General features: G+C 47.0%; 1 protein-coding gene across 2 annotated transcripts in view; it reads left to right on the top strand.

Annotated features, from left to right (window-relative positions):
* The window catches only part of LOC142852086 (ELMO domain-containing protein 2-like), a 63,063-nt gene extending 42,422 nt beyond the window's left edge, over nt 1-20,641 (top strand). The window contains exons 8-9 of one of the 2 annotated variants that reach the window (XM_075976490.1): nt 2,705-2,829; nt 20,588-20,641. In XM_075976490.1, the coding sequence (XP_075832605.1) occupies nt 2,705-2,789 (85 nt within the window). In that variant the 3' untranslated portion in view covers nt 2,790-2,829; nt 20,588-20,641. Of the gene's footprint in view, nt 1-2,704; nt 2,830-9,985; nt 10,017-20,587 lie in introns of those variants that run through there. The other variant, XM_075976489.1, reaches the window with a different exon arrangement.

Raw genomic sequence — 20,641 nt, 5'->3', positions numbered from 1 at the left:
AGCACTACCACCCGGCATAAAAGCAGGTTTTAAAAGATTTTTTTTAAAGTCTATTGAATTATTTACTTATCTATGTGGCCCGTATGTAATCATATGAGTGCCACCACACATGTATGGAGGTCAGAGGGCAGCTCATGGGAACTTCCACCATGTGGATTCCAAGGATCCAACTCAGGTCTTAAGACTTGATGGTGAGAAGAGCCGGCAGAGCCATTCTACTGGCCCTAAAAGTAGCTTCTAACTGACTACTTTGTCACTAGACTGTGTGCCCTGAGGGTCGTGCTGGTCTCATACCTCATCAGAACCTGGCCCGAGGACAGAGTCTGGAGTTGTTCAGTAAATATCGGATGGCCAAATGCTCTGACTCATTCCTGTGTCTACAAGAGCTAGGTCAGTGCAGTGCTGTTTTATAGAATGAACGCATAAGAAGCCATCTTTCGGGCACAGCAGAGGAGCGGGGTAGAGGCAGAAGACGGAGGAGGGCTGGAGCCTGTTTTGCTAGCTCAGCCTGTGTAAGGACTACCTTGGGTTGGAGCATGCTCAGAGCAAAAACGTACTGTCACATTGTTCTAGAGGCTGAGGTGCAGGGGAAGTGTCTCCCGATCCAACCTACTTGGCTCCCAGGTGGCCATCTTTGCCCTATGCTTCACCAGGTCTTCCCCTGTGCCTGTGTGTGTCTTCACCTCTTGTAAGGGCTCCTCTAATAACCTTGCTTAATCTCCATTGTCTCTGTGATAACTATGTACAAACAGGGGTCAGGGCTTCCAGATAGTATGTTAGAGGTTTCAGAAAAAATTTTTAATGGGGACACAATTGAGTCCATAATGGAACAGAAGGCACTTTCTGTTACCACTCTAGCGGATAGAAAGTGGGCAAAGAGGTTGCATGCTTCCTCCTCTGGGGATGATCCTTGGCCTTTTTAGGCACTTCTTTGACGCTAAGCAATCATCCTGGAAATATCTCTGATCTTGCCACGAGGGGGAGACAGAGCGCCTAGCAGGAGCTCCACCTGCTCTATTGCAGGAAGCTACTCTGTCCTGTCCAGTCCTATCTGCCACTAGCCTCAGATAGAGACTACAGCCTGGGAGCCAACAGAATGGTATAAAAAGATCTATCTGGCCTGTGCATTGCAAGTCCCGGATGAGGGAGGATTTAATTCTTTTCTCTGCTGTAACAGAATGCCACAGTCTAGGAATTTTATAAACAAAAGAAGATTGTTTGGCCCACAGCTCTGGAGGCTGGAAGGTCTGAAGGCATGGTGCTCATCTGATGAAGCCTCTGTGCTTTGTCACAAAGCGACAGAAGGGCACAGAGAGGCAGACACTCAAGGGAGGGCTCGCTGCTCCAGCGATCCAGGCTCAGTAACTCACTCCTGTAATTACCACCAGAATAATGGTGTCAATCACCTCTTAGAGGTTCCGCCTCTTCTTTTTATTTTTTCCTTTTTGAAACAGGGTTTCTCTGTGTAGCCCTGGCTGTCCTGAAATTCACTCTTTAGATCAGGTGGGCCTCAAACTCAAAGATACCTACCTCTGCCTCAAGTGTTGGGAGTAAAGGTGTGCACCCAGCAGGGTCCCACCTCTTAAGACTGTCACGATGGTAATTCAAACTCAGCATGGACTTTACAGAGGCCATCCAGCGTGGTGGGTGTTCTGAGCCTCTTCATTCTGTAGAACTCCATTCTCCAGCCACCGTCCACCTCTGCCATTGGGGGCAGGACTGTGTGCAGAGCCCCACATCTGTCCCTAGGCTCCAGCTGTTAGGAATGAAGCAGTGGCCAGGGCTTCCTGTGTGCCCTCCTTGCTTTCTATTCATGGGGCTTTTTTTTCCCTTCCTCCAAGCTGGGGTATGAGTCCCAGATAGGATCAGGATTATCTGGTAATTCTTAATGAAGGGCCTCCTGGCACTTGTGCAGTTTCTTAAGCCCCTGCTATCCGGCTGAGGGGATGATGGAGATCAGCACCTGCCTCTGCCCCACACCCTGTGGTGGTAGTGCGGAGGGGGCTCCCCTCCACCCCACCCCCAGCTTTGGCCAGCTTACAAGGGCTTGCTCTTGTAGCTGTGCTCAGGGTACAGCCCTGATGGAGCCTTTCTGTCTGACCTAGGAGAATTCATCTTCCTTAACTGCTTTAAGGGAGAGCCAGGCTGTGTCTCTCTCCTGTCACCGAAGTGAATGCTGTGGACAGAGTAGTCTGAAGGCCATCAAAGTCACTTTCGACTCTGTGTCCACAGCCCAGCCCCTACTTCGCTGTGCGCACCTAATTTCTAGATAGCCCTTTGGGAAATTAATGGAACATAAAGGAATCTTTTTGACATTTCATCATTTTTTATAAATAACCCAGGTAAAAGCCACTGTTCTCTTTTGGCATAAACTTTATGTAGGTCACAGTTTTCAGGGACATAGAAAGCTGTGTGTGACCCAGGTTTCATACAAAGCAGGGTTTCCTGTGATACCTGACCTGGGGGGTCAGAGGTTGGAGAGCTGCCATGACAACCGAGGATGTTCATCTTCCCAGAGGCCTTGCTTCAGGCAATGGAGGCAGGGGTCCAGAGAGCTCCTAGGAAGCTGCTGAGTTGTCCCGGGGCCTCTAGAGGCTTCATCCAGTTCCCTTGCTCATACTCCCTGGACCTGCTGTTCCTGGAGAATGACAGTGGCCCCATTGCCTTTACATGTCTGGTCTCATGACTTTCCTCTCAATGACAGACTGGATTCTAGAACAGACCCTGGAGGGGATAACAGGATACTAGATCGTGACATCCATGGCTGTGGAAGGACTTGCTCCTTCTGAAGCTTCCCCTCCTTGGAAGGAGTCCACGGGCAGGCAGAGGGTAAGAAAGGCACAAGGCTGTGTTCATGCCTAGATGATGGGGAAGACTCAGACTCTATTGTAGAGGAAGAGCTAAGAAGTCAGGACCTTCAGAGAGAGAGGAAATGGGTGGAGGGGGGAACATGAGTTCTGAAGGCTGGCCAGCCTGGCTGCAGGCTAGCCTGATTTCTTCCTAAAAATGTCCTTGGTCCCTTTCTTCTCTTCCTCCCTACTCCTCCTCCCCTCTCCCTCCTTTCCTCCCTTCCCCCCCCCCCCGTTCCCTTTCATCAGCATAGGAGGTCTTAGGTGTCACCCTGCATTTTTTGAGCAAAGTATGATCAGTGGTCCTCCTTCCCTTTCCCCCAACCCTGCTACCACGGACTCCCTTGTGACCTCACCACCCTTTGCAGCCTCATCCTTTTCCATTTGTCGTGTGTCCTTTTGGCTGCCCTTCACCCTTTTTCATCACCTGCTTTTATCTTCATTTAGTCTCCTTTTTAGTTTGTTAGGTGATACCCATGTAGGACCAGCCATGACAAGCTCAATAGAGTCCTGAGTCTCAGTAGTTTACCCTAAGGCATTACCTGGTTCCAAAAAAGACCACAAACTGAGACCACCCAGGAACAGATCATCCAAAGGAAATTCCTATCATTGTAGATAGGAGCACCTTCCAGCACACACTGGTAGTTTTTCACCAGGACACCCCTAGACAAATGTCAGCCAATCAGGGGTCCTGGACCTTAGAAATCCCTCACCCCCATCTACGATAAAAGCCCAGCTCTAACTGACCTCGGGACTCTCTGATTACTCCAATACTTTGGACACATGAAGAGACCGAGTTCGCAAACTTGTGTAAAAATAAGGCTATTTGCTTTTACTTACAGGACTTGGTCTCCTAGTTGGTTTTGGGGGGACTCCATGATCTGGGCATAATAACCTGTACCTTTCCTTCTCCTTGTGTGTGTGTGTGTGTGTGTTTGTGGTATGCATGTGTGCGGGAACATGAGTGTTGGTTTGGTGCATGTGAACATGTATGTGTGTATGCGTAGAGGCTGGATGATGATGTCAAGGGTCTCCCCAGTCACTCTCCCCCTTATTCTTTGACGCATGATCTCTCAGTCAAACTCAGAGCTTGCTCATATGGTTGCTCTTGCTAGCCAGCTAGCTTTGGGGATCCCCTGTGTCTGCCTTCTGGACTGGGAGTGCAGGTGGGATACCACACCCACATGCCATTTATATGGGTACCAGAGATCTGAACTCTGATCCTCTTGCTTGCACAGCTAGTGTTTTAATGCAGAGCCTTCTTTATCACCCCTGGCCCGGCTTCATGACTAGACTGGTCTCAGTTTCCTAGTTTAAGAGCTAGCCAATACTCATCTATCTTATAGTTATTCTGAGCATCTAATGAGAGAGTAGTGCATGCAGCATGGGAGTGTTTAAGGTAACATTGTTTATACAAATTAAAATGTGGAAACAACCTAAATTCACATCAAAAGGGAAATAGCTAGATTAATGATAGAAATCTATGATACAGAATACTATACAACAGGTAAGAAAATCAATGGAGGGCCAGTGACATGGCTCAGCAGGCAACAGCACTTTTTGCCCAGTGATACAAATCTAATGTCCTGAACTCAATTCTCAGAACCCAAGTAAAAGTAAAAGGAGAGAATCAATCCCACAAAGCTGTTCTCCGAATTTCACATGGATACATACCCATAGATACACATGGTCTACACACTCATAGATACACATCATACACACATGCATGTATACATACATGAACACACTAACATACAAATAATAATTTTGAAAAAAATTGATCAAAAGTATTAATCAGAAAGATCTCTAGGACAGTTCAATGGCTAAAGCTATTTGCATAGTACCAATGCCAAGAAAACCACTTTCAGTGATGGGCACTTCCACAGCTTTCTTAGGGCTTTCTTAGTAGGCAGCACCCCTGGCTACCTGTCTCTCACACTACTACAGGGTGAAAGTACTTGAGGCTCTGCCAGTTTGAATGTGAGGTTACCAAGACATTGTTGGAGTTCACATTTGTTGTGGTCTTTGTGAAAACCAGTGTGGTCTGACACCATTTGTGTTTAGAGTCTGGACAATTTAACACATTGACTAAAAGTATTTACCTTTAGTTGCTTTAAAGAAGTCAGGGAAACACTGGCTAAATGGTCAGATTGTTCTGGAAGACAAAGCCACTTAAGGAAGCAGAGATCTCTTTGTCTCAGGGTTTGAGAGAGTTAAGTTGTGGTCATCTGACTTCAGGTTCAGGGCCTGTGCTGAGGCAGCACACTGTGGGGAGGATGTGTGGAGATGTGTGGAGGAGGGGTATGTGTGGAGGAGGGGTATGTGTGGAGGGGGATGTGTGGAGGAGGGGTATGTGTGGAGGAGGGGGATGTGTAGAGAGGGATGTGTGAGGGGGATGTGTGGAGGGGGATGTGTGAGGGGGATGTGTGGAGGGGGATGTGTGGAGGGGGATGTGTGTAGGAGGGGGATGTGTGGAGGGGGATGTGTGGAGGGGGATGTGTGTAGGAGGGGGATGTGTGGAGGGGGGATGTGTGAGGGGGATGTGTGAGGGGGATGTGTGGAGGGGGATGTGTGAGGGGGATGTGTGGAGGGGGATGTGTGAGGGGGATGTGTGGAGGAGGGGGATGTGTGGAGGGGGATGTGTGTAGGAGGGGGATGTGAGAAGGAGGGGAATGTATGGAGGGGGGATGTGTGGAGGAGGGGGATGTGTGGAGGAGGGGGATGTGTGGAGGAGGGGGATGTGTGGAGGGGGATGTGTGGAGGAGGGGGATGTGTGGAGGAGGGGGATGTGAGAAGGAGGGGGATGTGTGGAGGGGGGGATGTGTGGAGGAGGGAGATGTGTGGAGGAGGGGGATGTGTGGAGGAGGGAGATGTGTGGAGGAGGGGGATGTGTGGAGGGGCATGTGTGGAGGGGGATGTGTGGAGGGGGGATGTGTGGAGGGGGGGATGTGTGGAGAGGGGGATGTATGGAGGAGATTTTGAAGTGAGTGGCCACCAGGAAGCAGAGTGATAGACTAAGGGCCCAGGAACCAGATATTCCCCTGGACCACCCCAGTGACCTACTTCTTCCAGCTAGGTCCTGCCTCCTGTTTCTAGAACATCCTCCAAACAGTATCAGCGCTGGGTACAAAGCCCCCAATGCATGTCTCAGGTGCAATCGTCTGTGTAACAGACCAGCTTAGGGCAGAGGACACTGTTTTGAATCATTGTTTCAAAGAGATTTCATACTGCCAAGAGTGTATAGCAGAGGGTCTTCATACCAAGGAGGACCAGAGAGTGGGTGGAAGCAGAGGCTGTGATCTAACACTGAAAGGCCTGCCTTCAGTACTCGCTCTGCCCCATCCAAAGGCTCCACAGCCTTCTAAAATGGCACCACCAGCTGAAGACCAATTGCCCAGAATATGAATCAGTGAAGGATATTCTAGATTCAAACCATAACGGGACACTTCATGTTAAACATAGCAGGGTAACCATGGGGCTTAGTGTCCTTACCCTCCTTCAGATGCTGTCGCCCTTAGACGGAGTGCCAAATTCACAAACATCATTTCCTCGGGAGACCCTGAGGAGGGTCATTGAGCTGATGTGATTGGCTAAGCCCTCAACGAGCCCTCTGCAGAGGCAGCAGCTCAGATGGCACTGGCCTCCATTTTCCCTGGTGACCTCTCACAGCCGAGTTATTTAAGCTCCTTTGACCTGACAGCTCCATCTTAAAACTGATAAGAAAGCAATTCCCGGCAGGCCTCGGAAGAGTAGGCAAAGGAAGCTTCAGGCTTAGTGGCTTACTTCTCTCATGGGCTCAGGCAGACATGGCAGGCATGAGTGGGGTGGTGCAGGCAGTGAAGAACTGTCAGGGAAGCAGGGCTGACCCGTAAGCACACACCTATCCTTCGACCTTTTATGCTTGTGACAACCCCTCTACAGGGGAAAATCCATCCTCGTTAGACAGGTGTGTTACAGAATATTTCACTTAGTTACAAGGCCACACTCAGGAGCACCTAGTGTGTGCATGTGCGTTTATGTACATGTGTGTACAAGCTCGCATGTTTGTGCATGGTGTTGGATGTGCATGTACAATCTGTGTGCATGTGTATATGTGTGTATGCATGTGTGGTGTGTATGTCATGTGTGTGCATTTGTGATATGTATGTGGGTGTGCATGTGCGTGTGTACATGTGTGCTTGTGGTGTGTTAATGTGTATGTGTAGTGTATGTGTACATGTGTGTGGTGTGTGCATGTGTTGTGCACGTGTTGGTGTATGTGTATATACGTATATATATACATGTGTGTGGTGTGTATATGCATGTGGGTATGGTGCTTGTGTCTGGGGTCTGCAGTGGGAGAAGATGAAGCTGAGAGCAGGAGATGGAGGACAGGAAGGGACTGGAAGGTGCTGAGTGTCAGCTGTTCTTTTCTTTAGCAAGTAGCCCTCTGCCCCCAACCCCATAGTCCAACAGTGAGTTTCTTTCTGTCAAGAGTCAACACAACCTCCCAGCTCCTGTTTGCACTGTCGTTATCAACATCATAATATCGTCTAAGCGCTTAGCTCAAAACCAAGACAAAATCCCCCTCCGCTCTCTCAAGCCCCTCCCTTCTGTCCACTGGGCTGTGTCGGAGTCCTCTTCAAGGGTGGTGAATACCAGACATTCTCCTGACGTGTGTACTTTTCACCTCATTCAGAACCTGCATCAGTTGCAGCCAGCAAGAGGGAATGGAAGGACAGACAGGAATTTCTCTAGATGGTTCTGTCATCTTTTCCTACCTGGATCCAAATGGGATCATCAAGGACAGGGTTCTGGTTGGTACTGCAGTGGACATAGTAATTACACTCTCAATAGACCCCTAGATAAAAAGTGCACAGAACGTTGGATTGTTGGACAAACGTGTCACCACTGAGCACTGACCTGTCCTAAGTCCTGCCTCTCTCCTATGATGCTAGATAAGCAGATACCACACCCTTTACCTAACCTGCCTTGGTGCAGGTGGGAAGCACAAACTCTCCTAGAAGGCAGGAGAAATAGAGACTCCTCTCAGGAGCCTGGGACCTGCTTTTCCCTGTGTCTAGGAAATAGCACCCTGAAACCTGGTGAGAGAAGCCCACCTTTGAAAGAGTCTTTCTGGTTCTCCTTCAGTTGTGTTCCTTCTCCTAGGGAATCTGAACAACGCCAGCACTATTCCTCTCATTTAGTCAGGCTCGGGCTACTGAGCACCTTGGAACTTTCTGGTCAAGTGCTATTGAGGCTACTTCTAGCACAAGCATCCCTTCCCTTGTCATTACTGTCAGGGGTGGACCATTCTGGGGGGGTACCCTACAGCTCAGACAGGTGCCAAGTAGCTGTAGGGGTCTATATCAAGCTTGCCTGTGTATGATCATGGATTCCCATATGTGCATGTGAGGCCATAGAATGTATTTTTTAATTTGTATTTATTTAAGTTATCTATCAATCTGTCTATCATCTATCTATCTATCTATCTATCTATCTATCTATCTATCTATCTATCTACCTACCTATTTTGCTTTTACATCCAGACTGCAATCCTCCTCCCCACCTCTTCCCAGTTTGTGCCCCCATCTTCTCACTCCCCCATTCCCCCTTCAGAAAAGGGCAGGCCTCCCATGAATATCAACCAGCTATGACATATCAAGTTACAGGAACCTTGTCTCCCCCTCTCCTATTAAGGCTGGATGAGGTAACCCAGTAGGAGGAAAGGGTCCCAGAAGCAGGTAACAGAGTCAGTGGGAGTGGCCAGCCAATGACTGGTCCAGTTTGAGACCCAGACCATGAGAGGAAGCCCACCTCTGACACTGCCTGGAGGGTCAGAACCCAGAGGCTGGACAGCCCCCCCATCTCCCTTCCCCTAAAATGAAATAAAATAGAATTTAAGAGAAAAAAGGGATAAAAAGGAAGAAAGGGAAAATCTCATCATGGAAGCTGCAGTGTGGCACAGTGAGTCACACAGTGACCCTTTATCTGTCCATTTTTATAGGCAGATGTTCATTGCAAGGAATCATTGGTTTGGTCTGACCCTGGGCCCTCACTGGGACTTCTCCTAGACATCTTGTTGCTACCTGTGTCGTTTAGATCCTGCAGCCATGGGTCTACAGAACTGACCCCCATCCTCCCATGCTCCAGCAGATCACAGATGCATGGATATTGGGGTGGGCCAAGACATAACCCTGGTTCTGGGCCTGGGTAGTTGCAGTGTTGGTCAGCCCGCCAGCTCTTCCGTCTTCACCACCAGAGTGAGCTCTCCAGCATTGCCCTGGCTACTTCAACCCTTACATGATGAGCAAGGGATGGGACCAGTTTTCCTGCTTTCACATCCTCGGATCAGTTCTTTTCCACCTACACTTCAGGGCCAGCTCTACTCTGCTACCCAGGCGAGGTGTTGGGGCCGCTCTCCGGAGTGCTGCAGCAGATGAGGGGCATTGGACAGCTCTCCCACTCTTATGACCTCAGGGTCCTCTCTTCCACCTGCTTTAGGCCTTGCGGGGTGGGAAGGGGTGGGGGACATCTCTCCCCCACCCATGCTGCCACATGGCAAATGAGTAGTGGGGACAGCTCTTCCATGCTCACAACTTCAGGGCTGCTCACCCATATCTCTGCCAACAGGGTTGGCTCTATTGCTCTGCCCAGGTGAGGCGCGGGACTTCTTTTCTGAGTGTTGCAGCTTCTTCTGGACATTTTTATGTGAGTTCTCGGTGATGGATCCTGGCAAACACTTTCATTTCCCTAGCCCCTAAATTTATTTTTGTCACAAAAAGCATAAAACTGCATGTTGTAGAGTACTTAATGTATATACACACTGTAATGTTAAAACACAGCTAAATATGTTTGTCTTCGTGAACATTGATACTTTCTTTAAATTTACATTTATTTATATATTTAATATGTACAAGTATGAATAAATACATGTCATGACATATACTTAGAACTCAGAGAAGTGTGTGTGTGTGTGTGTGTGTGTGTGTGTGTGTGTGTGTGTCTGTGTTGGGGGTTGGTTCTCTTCCTCTGCTTTGTGGGTTCTAGGGATGGAACTCAGGTCTTCAGGGTAGGCAGCAAGCAACTTTACTTGCTGAGCCATCTTCCTGGTTCCAATTTGTTTTGACAATTTCTTCTCTGTGAATGCCCTCTAGATTCATACAGTGTTTGGAAACCTAGAGGACACTGTGGTCCCACCATCCCCACCTGTGCCGCCACAAGCCAGGGCTTCCTGCGCCCATCTAACTGTGACTGGATGAATGTGGGCCTTCTTTCCCCATTCCATCCTGCCTCCGAGTATAAGAAATTTATGTATGTGCCCAGGCTGCTTCAAAGGTATTTGGAAGCTGGGGCAGATATTTGTAGTCTATGCTCGTCTGAACAGCTTATGATCCTAAGTGAATGCCGGCAGCACCGTGACAGCCGAGTCACAGGTCACCTCGGGGAAGGAATGCTGCCTGGGCCCATAGGAACCTTCTACTGTCCAGAACCGAGTCTCATCTGGACCAGAGGAGGAGTGTCAGGAGGAGAGAGGAGATCAGAGTCTCCTGAAACGGAAGAAGGGGCCAGTGGCCCTTGTGGGTCTTCCAGACTGACGTTGCTGTGGCTTTGGCTGGCCATGGACCCTGGGGTGGGGCTTAGAATGACTGAAGAAAGCTCTTCATAACACACCAGTGATCATGAAACTACGCCAGTGTAGTCCTGGGCCCGTCACATGGGCTATCTATCTATCTATCTATCTATCTATCTATCTATCTATCTATCATCTACCTACCTATTTTTATTTTTACATCCAGAATGCAAGGAATGTTCAGAGGGAACTCTGTGCTTCCATCAGTGCAGTGGCCCCACGAGGTTCAGTTCCAATTCTCTCAGGTGAACGTCTTGCTTATCCACCCCAAACCATGCTCCATGGACCTGTGAGCAGACTGAGAAGCCTGAAGTCTCCTCTTCCATGGGACATCTTCACAGAGCCTCTGTCTTTTCCTTAGTCCCCTCTTTGCAAAGCTACCAGCTAGCCTGGTCCTTCAGATCTTCTACGTCCTAATGAGTGTGATGGAGATTACTTACAGTCTGCCCCTAAGCATGATGTGCGGCACTCGGACATGCTCTATAACTGTCATTCTAGTCACGTGACTGTTATGAGTCATGTACCTTCTAATGTGCAGTGTTTGCCTTGAACAGTTCACAGGTGCATACACGTGTACCCCAGGATCCCATAGAGCTCTGTTTCCAGAGCACAAGGCACTTTCCATGGGAGATGACCCTTGGGCTCACCTGCTAGGAAGGGCAGGTTGATTGGCAGGTGTGAGTGGGTTGGGTTGGGAGAAACTGGTTGACCCATGTGGCCCCTGGACTCAAGGGACTCAAGGGACTCAAGGGACCCAAGCTGACCCCGAGGCCTAGCTGGCTATGATGTCATGGGTGGTGGGCAGCCCCTGGCTCTCCCCCACTTGAGATGTACTTTTCCTATCTGATGCTGTTGCTCCTCTGAATATTTGACTCAGGAGCCCTGCCACCCTCTCTGTGTCTCAGTGTGGTTTGTGAACCGTGGAGATCCTGCTCTGGGGTTGATCATGCTTCAGGCTGTTTTCTCTCTTATCTGCCTTCTTCCCTTCGGATTCTCACAGGGCTCATAGGGGCAGAAGTGTGACTGACTTTCCCCCATGTCCCCAGTACTCAAGGTACAGTGTCTGAAGAGGGTGAGTGCCGATTTCCCAGAATCACAGGGCCTCCAAGGAGAGACATCCATGACTCAATGTGATATGCTTTATTATTATCTTTTTACATCTCGGTCACAGTTTCCCCTCCTTCCTCTGCTCTATGGGCGTGACGTGCTTTAACAATAAATGCAGTTCAATTCATGTGTACTCTGAATGTGCAGGAGTGGAGGGGCAGGGCTAAGCTTGAGAAAGGGAGAAAACGAGGCCCATGGCTTGAGAAAGTCCACTCACTGCTGCAGGTCTCACATGCCCTGGCAGCCCCCGCTGCAGTTTGTGACAAGATCCCTTCGCCGGTCGGGGCAGTTCAGAAGTGAATTTGTGAGTTGTGGGCCTTGATGTTTGGCCACTGAAATGTTCCCAGAGACACATTATCTGCCTCACAGCTGCTTGGGTACTGCTCACCCCGCTGGGTCCCTCCCACAGCATTTGAGTCAGGTCTACTCTATCTGCAGATAAGAAAACTAAGCCTTACACAGGGGATGCAGCATGCATGGGAGGTGGGAGGTGGGGGGATGATGTCTCCAGTAAGACCAGGGGTTGATCATGGGGGCTGCAGAGTACACAGGGAGATTCCCCCAGTAAGACCTGGGCTGATTGAAAACCCCTCCCCTTCCGGTGCTGCATGCGCTGATCGGCCGCAGCAGCTGCTGACTCGACAGCCAAATCACCTTTTCTTTTCTTCCTTTCTTCTTCTTTTTGCCAAGGTCTCGCTATAGGGCCTCCATCTGCCACAGCCTCCCAAGTACAGAGATTCAAGGCCTGTGCAGCCTTCCATTGCCCTTGCTTTCACCTTTTCTAAGGTGCTTATCAGTTCTGCTTCTGTCCCCCGCTTCCTACGTTCATACCACAGCGGACCCATTTGCCTCCATGCCTTTCCTGGCACGCTGGAATGTTTATGAATCCAAAGGGGCACTTTCTCCCTTAAGTTTCTTTGCCAGGGATCATGAGAAACATCCTCTTCTTGTATTCATCTGCCCCCTCTATGCCTTCTGCTCATCCATTCTCATCTTCACACCTCCAGACCTGTGTTTTCAGCCCAGGCTAATACTGTCCTTCTCCACGACCCCTTGCTGCATTATGGGGGACAGGGAGCCAAAAGCAGTCTTCTGGAGAGCTAGTCTGTTGTTCAGGAGCAGACGGCTGATGTGAGTGACAGAGCCTGTGAGTCTTAGAGTGCAGGAGTGCGCCCAAAGTGCCAGCAGCGGGTCTCAGGTGAGTCTGTGGAGCTCCTCCACGGGAGTCCAATGAGTCTAGTGTGTAATGAGAAGACAATGAAGATGATTGGAAGACAACATGGCAAACCTCCAGAGAGGAGAGGTGCCAAAGAGGAAGTTTCCAATCAGGTTGGTGGCTTCATCCCTTGCTGCCAGGTTGATTGTAGGGAAGTGGGCACTTGGCTGTCAGAAGGGCACAACAGAATAGCTTGTGTTCCAGAATTTTTGAGCCTACTCTGGTTTGTTGCTGGCAGTTTTCTCTGTCCCTGCTACTGTTGTAGTCTCAGCCTGGGCTTTGGTTGTCATTGGTTGCCCCTCCCATCCCGTCACCATGAATTCTCCCTCTCTAGGTGTGTGTGTGTGTGTGTATGCGCGCGCAAGCATGCATGCTTTTGTGTGTACCATATGTCAACGACTGGGGGCCTTCTTCATTCAATTTTCACCCTATTTTTGAGGCAGGCCTTTCAATGCATGTGGAGCTCGCCAGTTCAATAGGTCCGAGGATTCTCTTGTCTCTACTTCCCCTATGTTGGGATTACACGCACTCTTGGTTTTAGTACGTGGGTTCTGGGGCTTAAACTTAGGTTTTCTTGCTCTCAAGGCAAGCCAACCACTATTGAGCTGTCTCCCCAGCCTTCTAGTTTCATATTTAAACTATAAGCTGACAGCCTAAATTTTCCTCCAGCTCTAAGCTCCAGGCTCATTCCCCTTGCTGCCCAGGTTTTGGATGCTGTTATATTTATTTCTGACTTACTCCTCAGCCTCCACTATACTCACATGTCACTGCCGAGCAGAACCTGAGTTGCTCAACAGGGTGATCACCATCTTTCACCTCGCTGTCCTACAATACATAGAAACTTGTCAGTTAAAGTGTGAATTAGTCTTCTAGATAGAGAGGCATGGAGTTTCCAGACAAAACAGCCACAGATGTTTCTAGAATGACTCCTATTTTCTAAATTCTCATGGGCAAAAGCTTGTGATAGTGAAAATTTGAAAGCAACACGGGAATGACTAATACAAAAAGACTCACTGAGCTGGGTGTGGTGACTTGCACCTGTAGTTATATTTGGGAGGCTGAGGCAAGAGGATTGTCACAAGTTTCAAGCCGGCTTGAACTACATGGTAAGTTTCAGTATAGCTTGAACCAGAGAATAAGATCCTGTTTCAACGAACCAGTTAACCCACCCACCAACCAAAAGACCATCTCAGAGCATTCCAGAAGAGTGTACTCAAATCCAGTACTGCTACCTATGTGTCTCTGACTCCTGTTAGCTTTCAGTGCCTCCAGTCCCGATGCTAGATGGATTTCCTCATTGAGAAAGCTGCTATCCTCTATTCTCAGCCCCAACCAGAGAGTTCAAGAGAGCTCGTGGTTCAAAGGGATGTGAAGAATGCTTATTTGATCCCTGATGGCAAGTAGGGGGATAAGAAGATCATGTAGGACCCTTGTTTACTCTCTAGTTAGGTTGTTTCTCAATAGGATATGGAAGAACCAAGGAGAGAGAGACAATGTGGACCAGCAGACAGGAGTCTGTTGATCTGAGTTCACAAGTGAAAATCAGAACTAATACCAATACTCCTCAAATTGTTTCACACAATAGAAACAGAAGGAACACTGCCAAACTCTTTATGAGGCTACAATTACTCTGATACCCATAAAGACATTACTAAGAATGAGAATTACAGACAAATCTCACTCAAGAACATTGATGCAAAAATACTCAATAAAATACTGGCAAATCGAATCCAAGAACACATCAGAAAAATCATCCACCATGACCAAGTAGGCTTCATTCCAGAGATGCAGTAATGGTTCCACATGCGAAAGATCTCTCAATGTAATCCACCATATAAACAAACTGAAAAAAGAAACCACCACATGATTATCTCATTAGATGTTGAAAAGCCTTTGACTAAATACAACACCCCTTCATGATGAAGGTCTTGGAGACAGCAGGGATACAAGGAACATACCTAAACATAGCAAAAGCAATATACAGAAAGCCAACAGCCAACCTCAAACTAAATGGAGAGAAATTCCCAGTGATCCCATTGAAATCAGGAACAAGACAAGGTTGTCCACTCTCTCCATATCTATTCAATATAGTATTTGAGGTTCTAGCCAGAGCAATAAGACAACAAAAGGAGATCAAGAAAAAAATCAGAAAAGATGAAGTCTAATTCTTACCATTTGCTGATGATATGATAGTTTACATAAGCAATTCCAAAAATTACACCAATGAACTTCTACAACTCATAAACACTTCCAGGAATCTAGCAGGATACAAAATTAACTCTAAAGAATCAATAGCCCTCCTTTACACAGATGATAACTGGGCTGAGAAAAAAATCAGAGAAACATCACCCTTTACAATAGCCACAAATAGCATAAAATATCTCAGAGAAGCTCTAACCAAACAAGTGGAATTCCTGTATGACAAGAACGTTAAATCTTTGAAGAAAGAAATTGAAGAAGACACCAGAAAGTGGAAAGATCTCTTGCGCTCCTGGGTCGGTAGAAGTAACATAGGAAAAATGGCAATCTTACCAAAAGCAATCTACAGATTCAATGCAATGCCCATTATAATCCCAGCAAATTCTTCACATTGTTCAAAAAAAAAACAATACTCAACTTCATATGGAAAAACAAAACACCCAGATATCACGTACAACAAAGGAACTTCTGGAGGCATCAGAACCCCTGACTACAAACTACTACAGAGCTATAGTACTGAAAACAGCCTGGTATTGGCATAAAAACAGACAGGAGGACCAATGGAACCAAATTTAAGACCCGGGTATCAACCCACACACCTACAAACACCAGATTTTTTGACAAAGAAGCAAAAGATATAAAATGGAAAAAAAAGCATATTCAACAAATGGTGCTGGCATAACTGGATATCAACATGTACAAGAATAAAAATACATCCATATCTATCACCATGCACTAAACTCAATGGACCAAAGACCTCAATATGAAACCAACCATACTGAACCTCAAAGAAGAGAAAGTGGGAAGTACCATTTGAACACATTGGCACAGGAGACCACTTCCTAAATATAACCCCAGTAGCACAAACATGGAGAGAAACAATCAATAAATGGGGCCTCCTGAAACTGAGAAGCTTCTGTAAAGCAAAAGACATGGTCAACAAGACAAAACAACAGCTTACAGAATGGGAAGAGATCTTCACTAAGCCTACATTGGACAGAGGGCTAATCTCCAAAATATACAAAGAACTCAAGAAATTGGTCATCAAAAGAACAAATAATCTAATAAAAAATGGTATATATACTTAAACCGAGAACTCTCAACAGAGGAATCTAAAATGGCTGAAAGACACTTAAGGAATTATTCAACATCCTTAGACATCAGAGAAATGCAAGAAAAAAAAACAACTCTGAGATTTCACCTTACACTTGTCAGAATGGCCAAAATAATAATCACTGATGACAACTTATGCTGGAGAGGATGTGGGGTAAAGAGAACACTCCTGCATTGCTGGTGGGTGAGCAAACTGGTACAACCACTGCTTTGGCAATCAGGATGGTGATTTCTCAGAAAATTAGAAAACAGCCTACCTCAAGACCCAGCAATACCACTTTTGGGTATATATCCAAAATGTGCTCAACTATGTTCACAGCAGCATTATTTGTCATAGCCAGAACCTGGATACAACCTAAATGCCTGTCAACTGAAGAATAGATAAAGAAAATGTAGTACATTTACACAATGAAGTACTACACAGAAGAAAAAAAAATAAGGTCTTGAAATTTGCAGGCAAATGGATGGATCTAGAAAGCATCATATTGAGTGATGTAATCCAGACCCAGAAAGACAAATACAATATGTACTCACTCATAAGTGGCTTTTAGACATAAAGCAAAGAAGAATCAGTCTTCAATTCACAATCCAAGAGAACACAGACAACAAAGAAGACCTTAAGAAAGACATACATGGATCTAATCTACATGAGAATTAAAAAAGACAAGATCTCCTGAATAAATTGGGAGTGGGGAGATCATGGGAGAAGGTAGAAGGGGGGGTGGGAGAAAGGGAGGGGAGCAGAGAAAAATATATTTCTCAATAAAAACAATAAAAAAGAATAAAGAAGGAAAACATAAAAAAGGTGAAAACCCGCACATGCAGCTATCCTGTGACTATTCACCTAGACTCTCACCTGGTCCTCACTGTTCAGTCTATGGGTGGTCAAAAGTCCTGCCCAGAACGAGGAATCTATGGTGAAAATGTGATACTGTGGCCATCTCATTAGGGGCTGTGGGAGGCTCCTGCCCAGCCCATAGATGGTTTTAAGAGCAGAATTCCTGGGTGACAGGCGGTCATGCTCAGCAATGAATCTTGGACTGGGGGAGGTGGGAGGAAACTCTCGCCGGGACCTTGCTGTTAGTTATATCTCTGCACTCTCCCAGAAATGGACTGTCTCAGTGACGCCATGGATCATTTCTCCTGGGAAGCAACGGTGAGCCCCATTTCTGATAAGAAGATGTTGAAGGACAGGTTCTCCCTGATGCTGGAAGTCACAGAATGAGAAGTGGTTTTGACTGTGAGTTCAGAGTTGTCGCTTGCTCGTGGGGCACCTGAGTGCACATTAGAGGAGCATCAGCCTGTTTATGGAGACTGCAGCGTGTCTCTGGATGACTACTTTTGTGCAGTGCAGAACTTGAACAAATGTACTCTGTGGCTCTGCTCAGGCCTGAATTCTAGTCCTGTGCTCTCCCAAGAATCCTAGGCCACTTCCTGCTGGGTAGGAGCAGCAGATGGCCTGATTTAGCCCCTCTGCTGCTCCCTGCAGACAATCCTTCGATTTGGGTGAGCAGTTGAGAACCATAGAATCAGAGGACAACTGAATCACCCCTTATTCTGCAGGAGTTGGAAACTGACAACCAGGAGGTGGCAGTGATAGCCAGCACACATCCTGAGTCCCAAAGAGTGGTTAACTCAGGGAGATATGGTCCTGGTCGAGGCCTCAGACTCCCTGTCCATACCCTGGGGCCTTATCTGGTAGCACCAGCATCCAGGTTGTCTGCAGGTCCTGTGATGGGATATGAAACTTTTTCTTTCTGTGATGCTGACAGTCTCCTCATCCTTAGCAGTCACCCCAGGTTTTTCTCCAGACACCTTGCAGGAAATTTGACAAATGGCTTCTTTCTAGCGGGTTTTATCCCAGGGGTACAGCCACCTCCAGGGATTGGAGGAAAGTGTCATTTCCCAGGCCACGCTGAATGAGACATCTCCTTTCTCTGCCCCCTAGCTGGTCCTCTGTATGCCAGCACAGATAGATCATTCTTTAAGGACTCAGTCCTGGGTCACCAGAGCTGCTGGTGAGTGACATGCTCAGACTGTCTTACCACTGGGTTATTCAGCCAGAGCTGGCACAGGCTGCAGGGACCAGAGCTAGATGATGGTGGTGGTGGAGAATGATTGGGGGTCCCAAAAATGGGTTGGGCACAGAATCATAGATAATATGGCCCCACAGTTGTTAAGCGGTTCTCCAGCTTTCTGCCTATGCCAGAATTTTTGGGGCCGCTTATGTAAACTACCATATCATCAACATATAGTGAGAGTTTGACTTCTGATTTGTATCCCCTTGATCTCCTTTTGTTGTCTTATTGCTATAGCTAGGACCTCAAGAACTATATTGAATAGATATGGAGAGAGTAGACAGCCTTGTCTTGTTCCTGATTTCAGGGGAATCACTGGGAGTTACTCTCCATTTAGTTTGAGGTTGAGTGTTGGCTTGCTGTATATTGCCTTTATTATGTTTAGGTATGTTCCTTGTATCCCTGCTCTCTCCAAGACCTTCATCATGAAGGGATGTTGTATTTTGTTGGAGGCTTTTTCAGCATCTAATGACATAATTATGTGGCTTTTTTCTTTCAGTTTGTTTTCATGGTGGATTACATTGACACATTTTTGTATGTTGAACCACCCTGCCTGCATCTATGGGATGAAGCCTACTTGGTCATGGTGGATGATTTTTCTGATGTGTTCTTGGATTTGGTTTACCAGTACTTGATTATTTTTGAATTAATGTTCATGAGGAAGATTGGTCTGTAATTATCTTTCTTAGTTGTGTCTTTGTGTGGTTTGGGTACTCTCAAGAGTAAGGATTACCACTGCGTGCTAGTGCCACTGACATTATATGTGGGTGCTGGGACACAAATGTAGGTCCCCACTGTTGTCTGACAAGTACTCTGCCAACCAAGGAATCCCCCCAACACAATCCCTAGTTCTGGTTTCTTAGTCCCCATGCTCACCATGAGTGTCACTCTGTGTGGCTCTCACGAGCCAGATGTTCCTCAGAATGTGAAAGCCAATATCCCATTCCCCAGGACAAAGGTTATATGGTATCTGTTCATCTGTGTTGTGACTTTTGCCTGTGCCCTGACAAAAGATGGTGACCCAAGATGAAGAACACTAAGAAGTTTTCTGCCTGTTGGTCAGAATTGTCATCAGGTCCTAGAGGTTTGGCTGTGTAGAGTCAGCCCATCTCCTAGCCTTCTCATTTCTACCAGGGACTGTCTCTTCTGAGGCTTTCAGGGGCTCTGTCCCTAGTCTCTCTGAGCTTTGGGAAGTGACTATGGTATCCACTGACACTTCTCATCCTGTGATACCAGTTCTTTAGTTTCTGACACCTTTCTCGGTGTGAATATCTGCTAAGAGGGACCCAAGCTATACAACATGAGTTCAGAGAATCCACACTAATTCTGAGTCCAGAGATCCTTCTTCTTCCATTTCCTGACGCCAGGTCTTTCCATGGAATAACCCTTCTGTACACTGTGAATATGTATTCTTTTCATTTGTTGGTAATAAAGCTGATTTTGCCTACAGCAAGGCGGAATAAGGGTACAGATTTGGGAAAGCCAAACAGAGGTACAGGGAGAAAAAAGGGCAGAGTCCAAAGACAGGAGCCAGCTGCCTGAGAAACAAGACAACAGGGAACTGGTAAAGCCACAGCCACATGGCAGTACATAGATTAATAGAAACAGATTAATTTAAATGTAAGAGAGAGCCGGGCGGTGGTGGCACACGCCTTTAATCCCAGCACTCGGGAGGCAGAGGCAGGCGGATCTCTGTGAGTTCGAGACCAGCCTGGTCTACAAGAGCTAGTTCCAGGACAGGCTCCAAAACCACAGAGAAACCCTGTCTCAAAATAACAAAAAAAAAAAAAAGTAAGAGATATTTAGTAATAAGCCTGAACTATAGGCCAAAATTCTGTACTCAATATAAGAATATAATGAGGATTTATTTCAAAGCCGCTGCTGGATGGTTCAGTCCAGAGAGACCTCTGTTTACAAACCCTCCATAAAATTTGTAAAATGGTTTCAGGATCACCTTAGTCACAGAGGTTGCTCCAGCACGCTTCAGTATCTGGTACAGATTTGTAGCACTGGACAGATGAAGAGGGAGGCCAATACCTGTAATGTCTACACTTGGCAGTAGAGCAGAACACGCAGATGTTTGAGGTCACCATTAGAGATACATAGGGCCTTCACTGAACTGCAGAATGAGCCGCTAGCCCTGTCTCAAAGAATCAAAAATCAAAATACTTTGAGACACACCAATCAGTCCACAAAAGTTTAATTGATCTATTATTCTCTCTCCTCTCTCTCCTCTCCCCCCCATGTGTGTGTATCTGTGTTTCTTCTTACACATATACGCATGCACTTGTGTCTGTGTGTACACATACATTCATTTGGGGTATGTGCATGTGGAAGCCACAGGGGAACCTCAGTGTTTGTTCCTCAGACACAGTCACTGGTTTTTTTGTTTTGTTTTGTTTTTTTGATACAGGGTCACTTGACAGTGAGACCCAGTAATCAGCAGATGGCTGCCTTGCCGGTGGTG

This window comes from Microtus pennsylvanicus, chromosome 6 (genome assembly GCF_037038515.1).
Source record: "Microtus pennsylvanicus isolate mMicPen1 chromosome 6, mMicPen1.hap1, whole genome shotgun sequence".
Taxonomy (NCBI): Eukaryota; Metazoa; Chordata; class Mammalia; order Rodentia; family Cricetidae; genus Microtus; species Microtus pennsylvanicus.
This window is presented reverse-complemented; position numbering and strand designations above follow the sequence as displayed.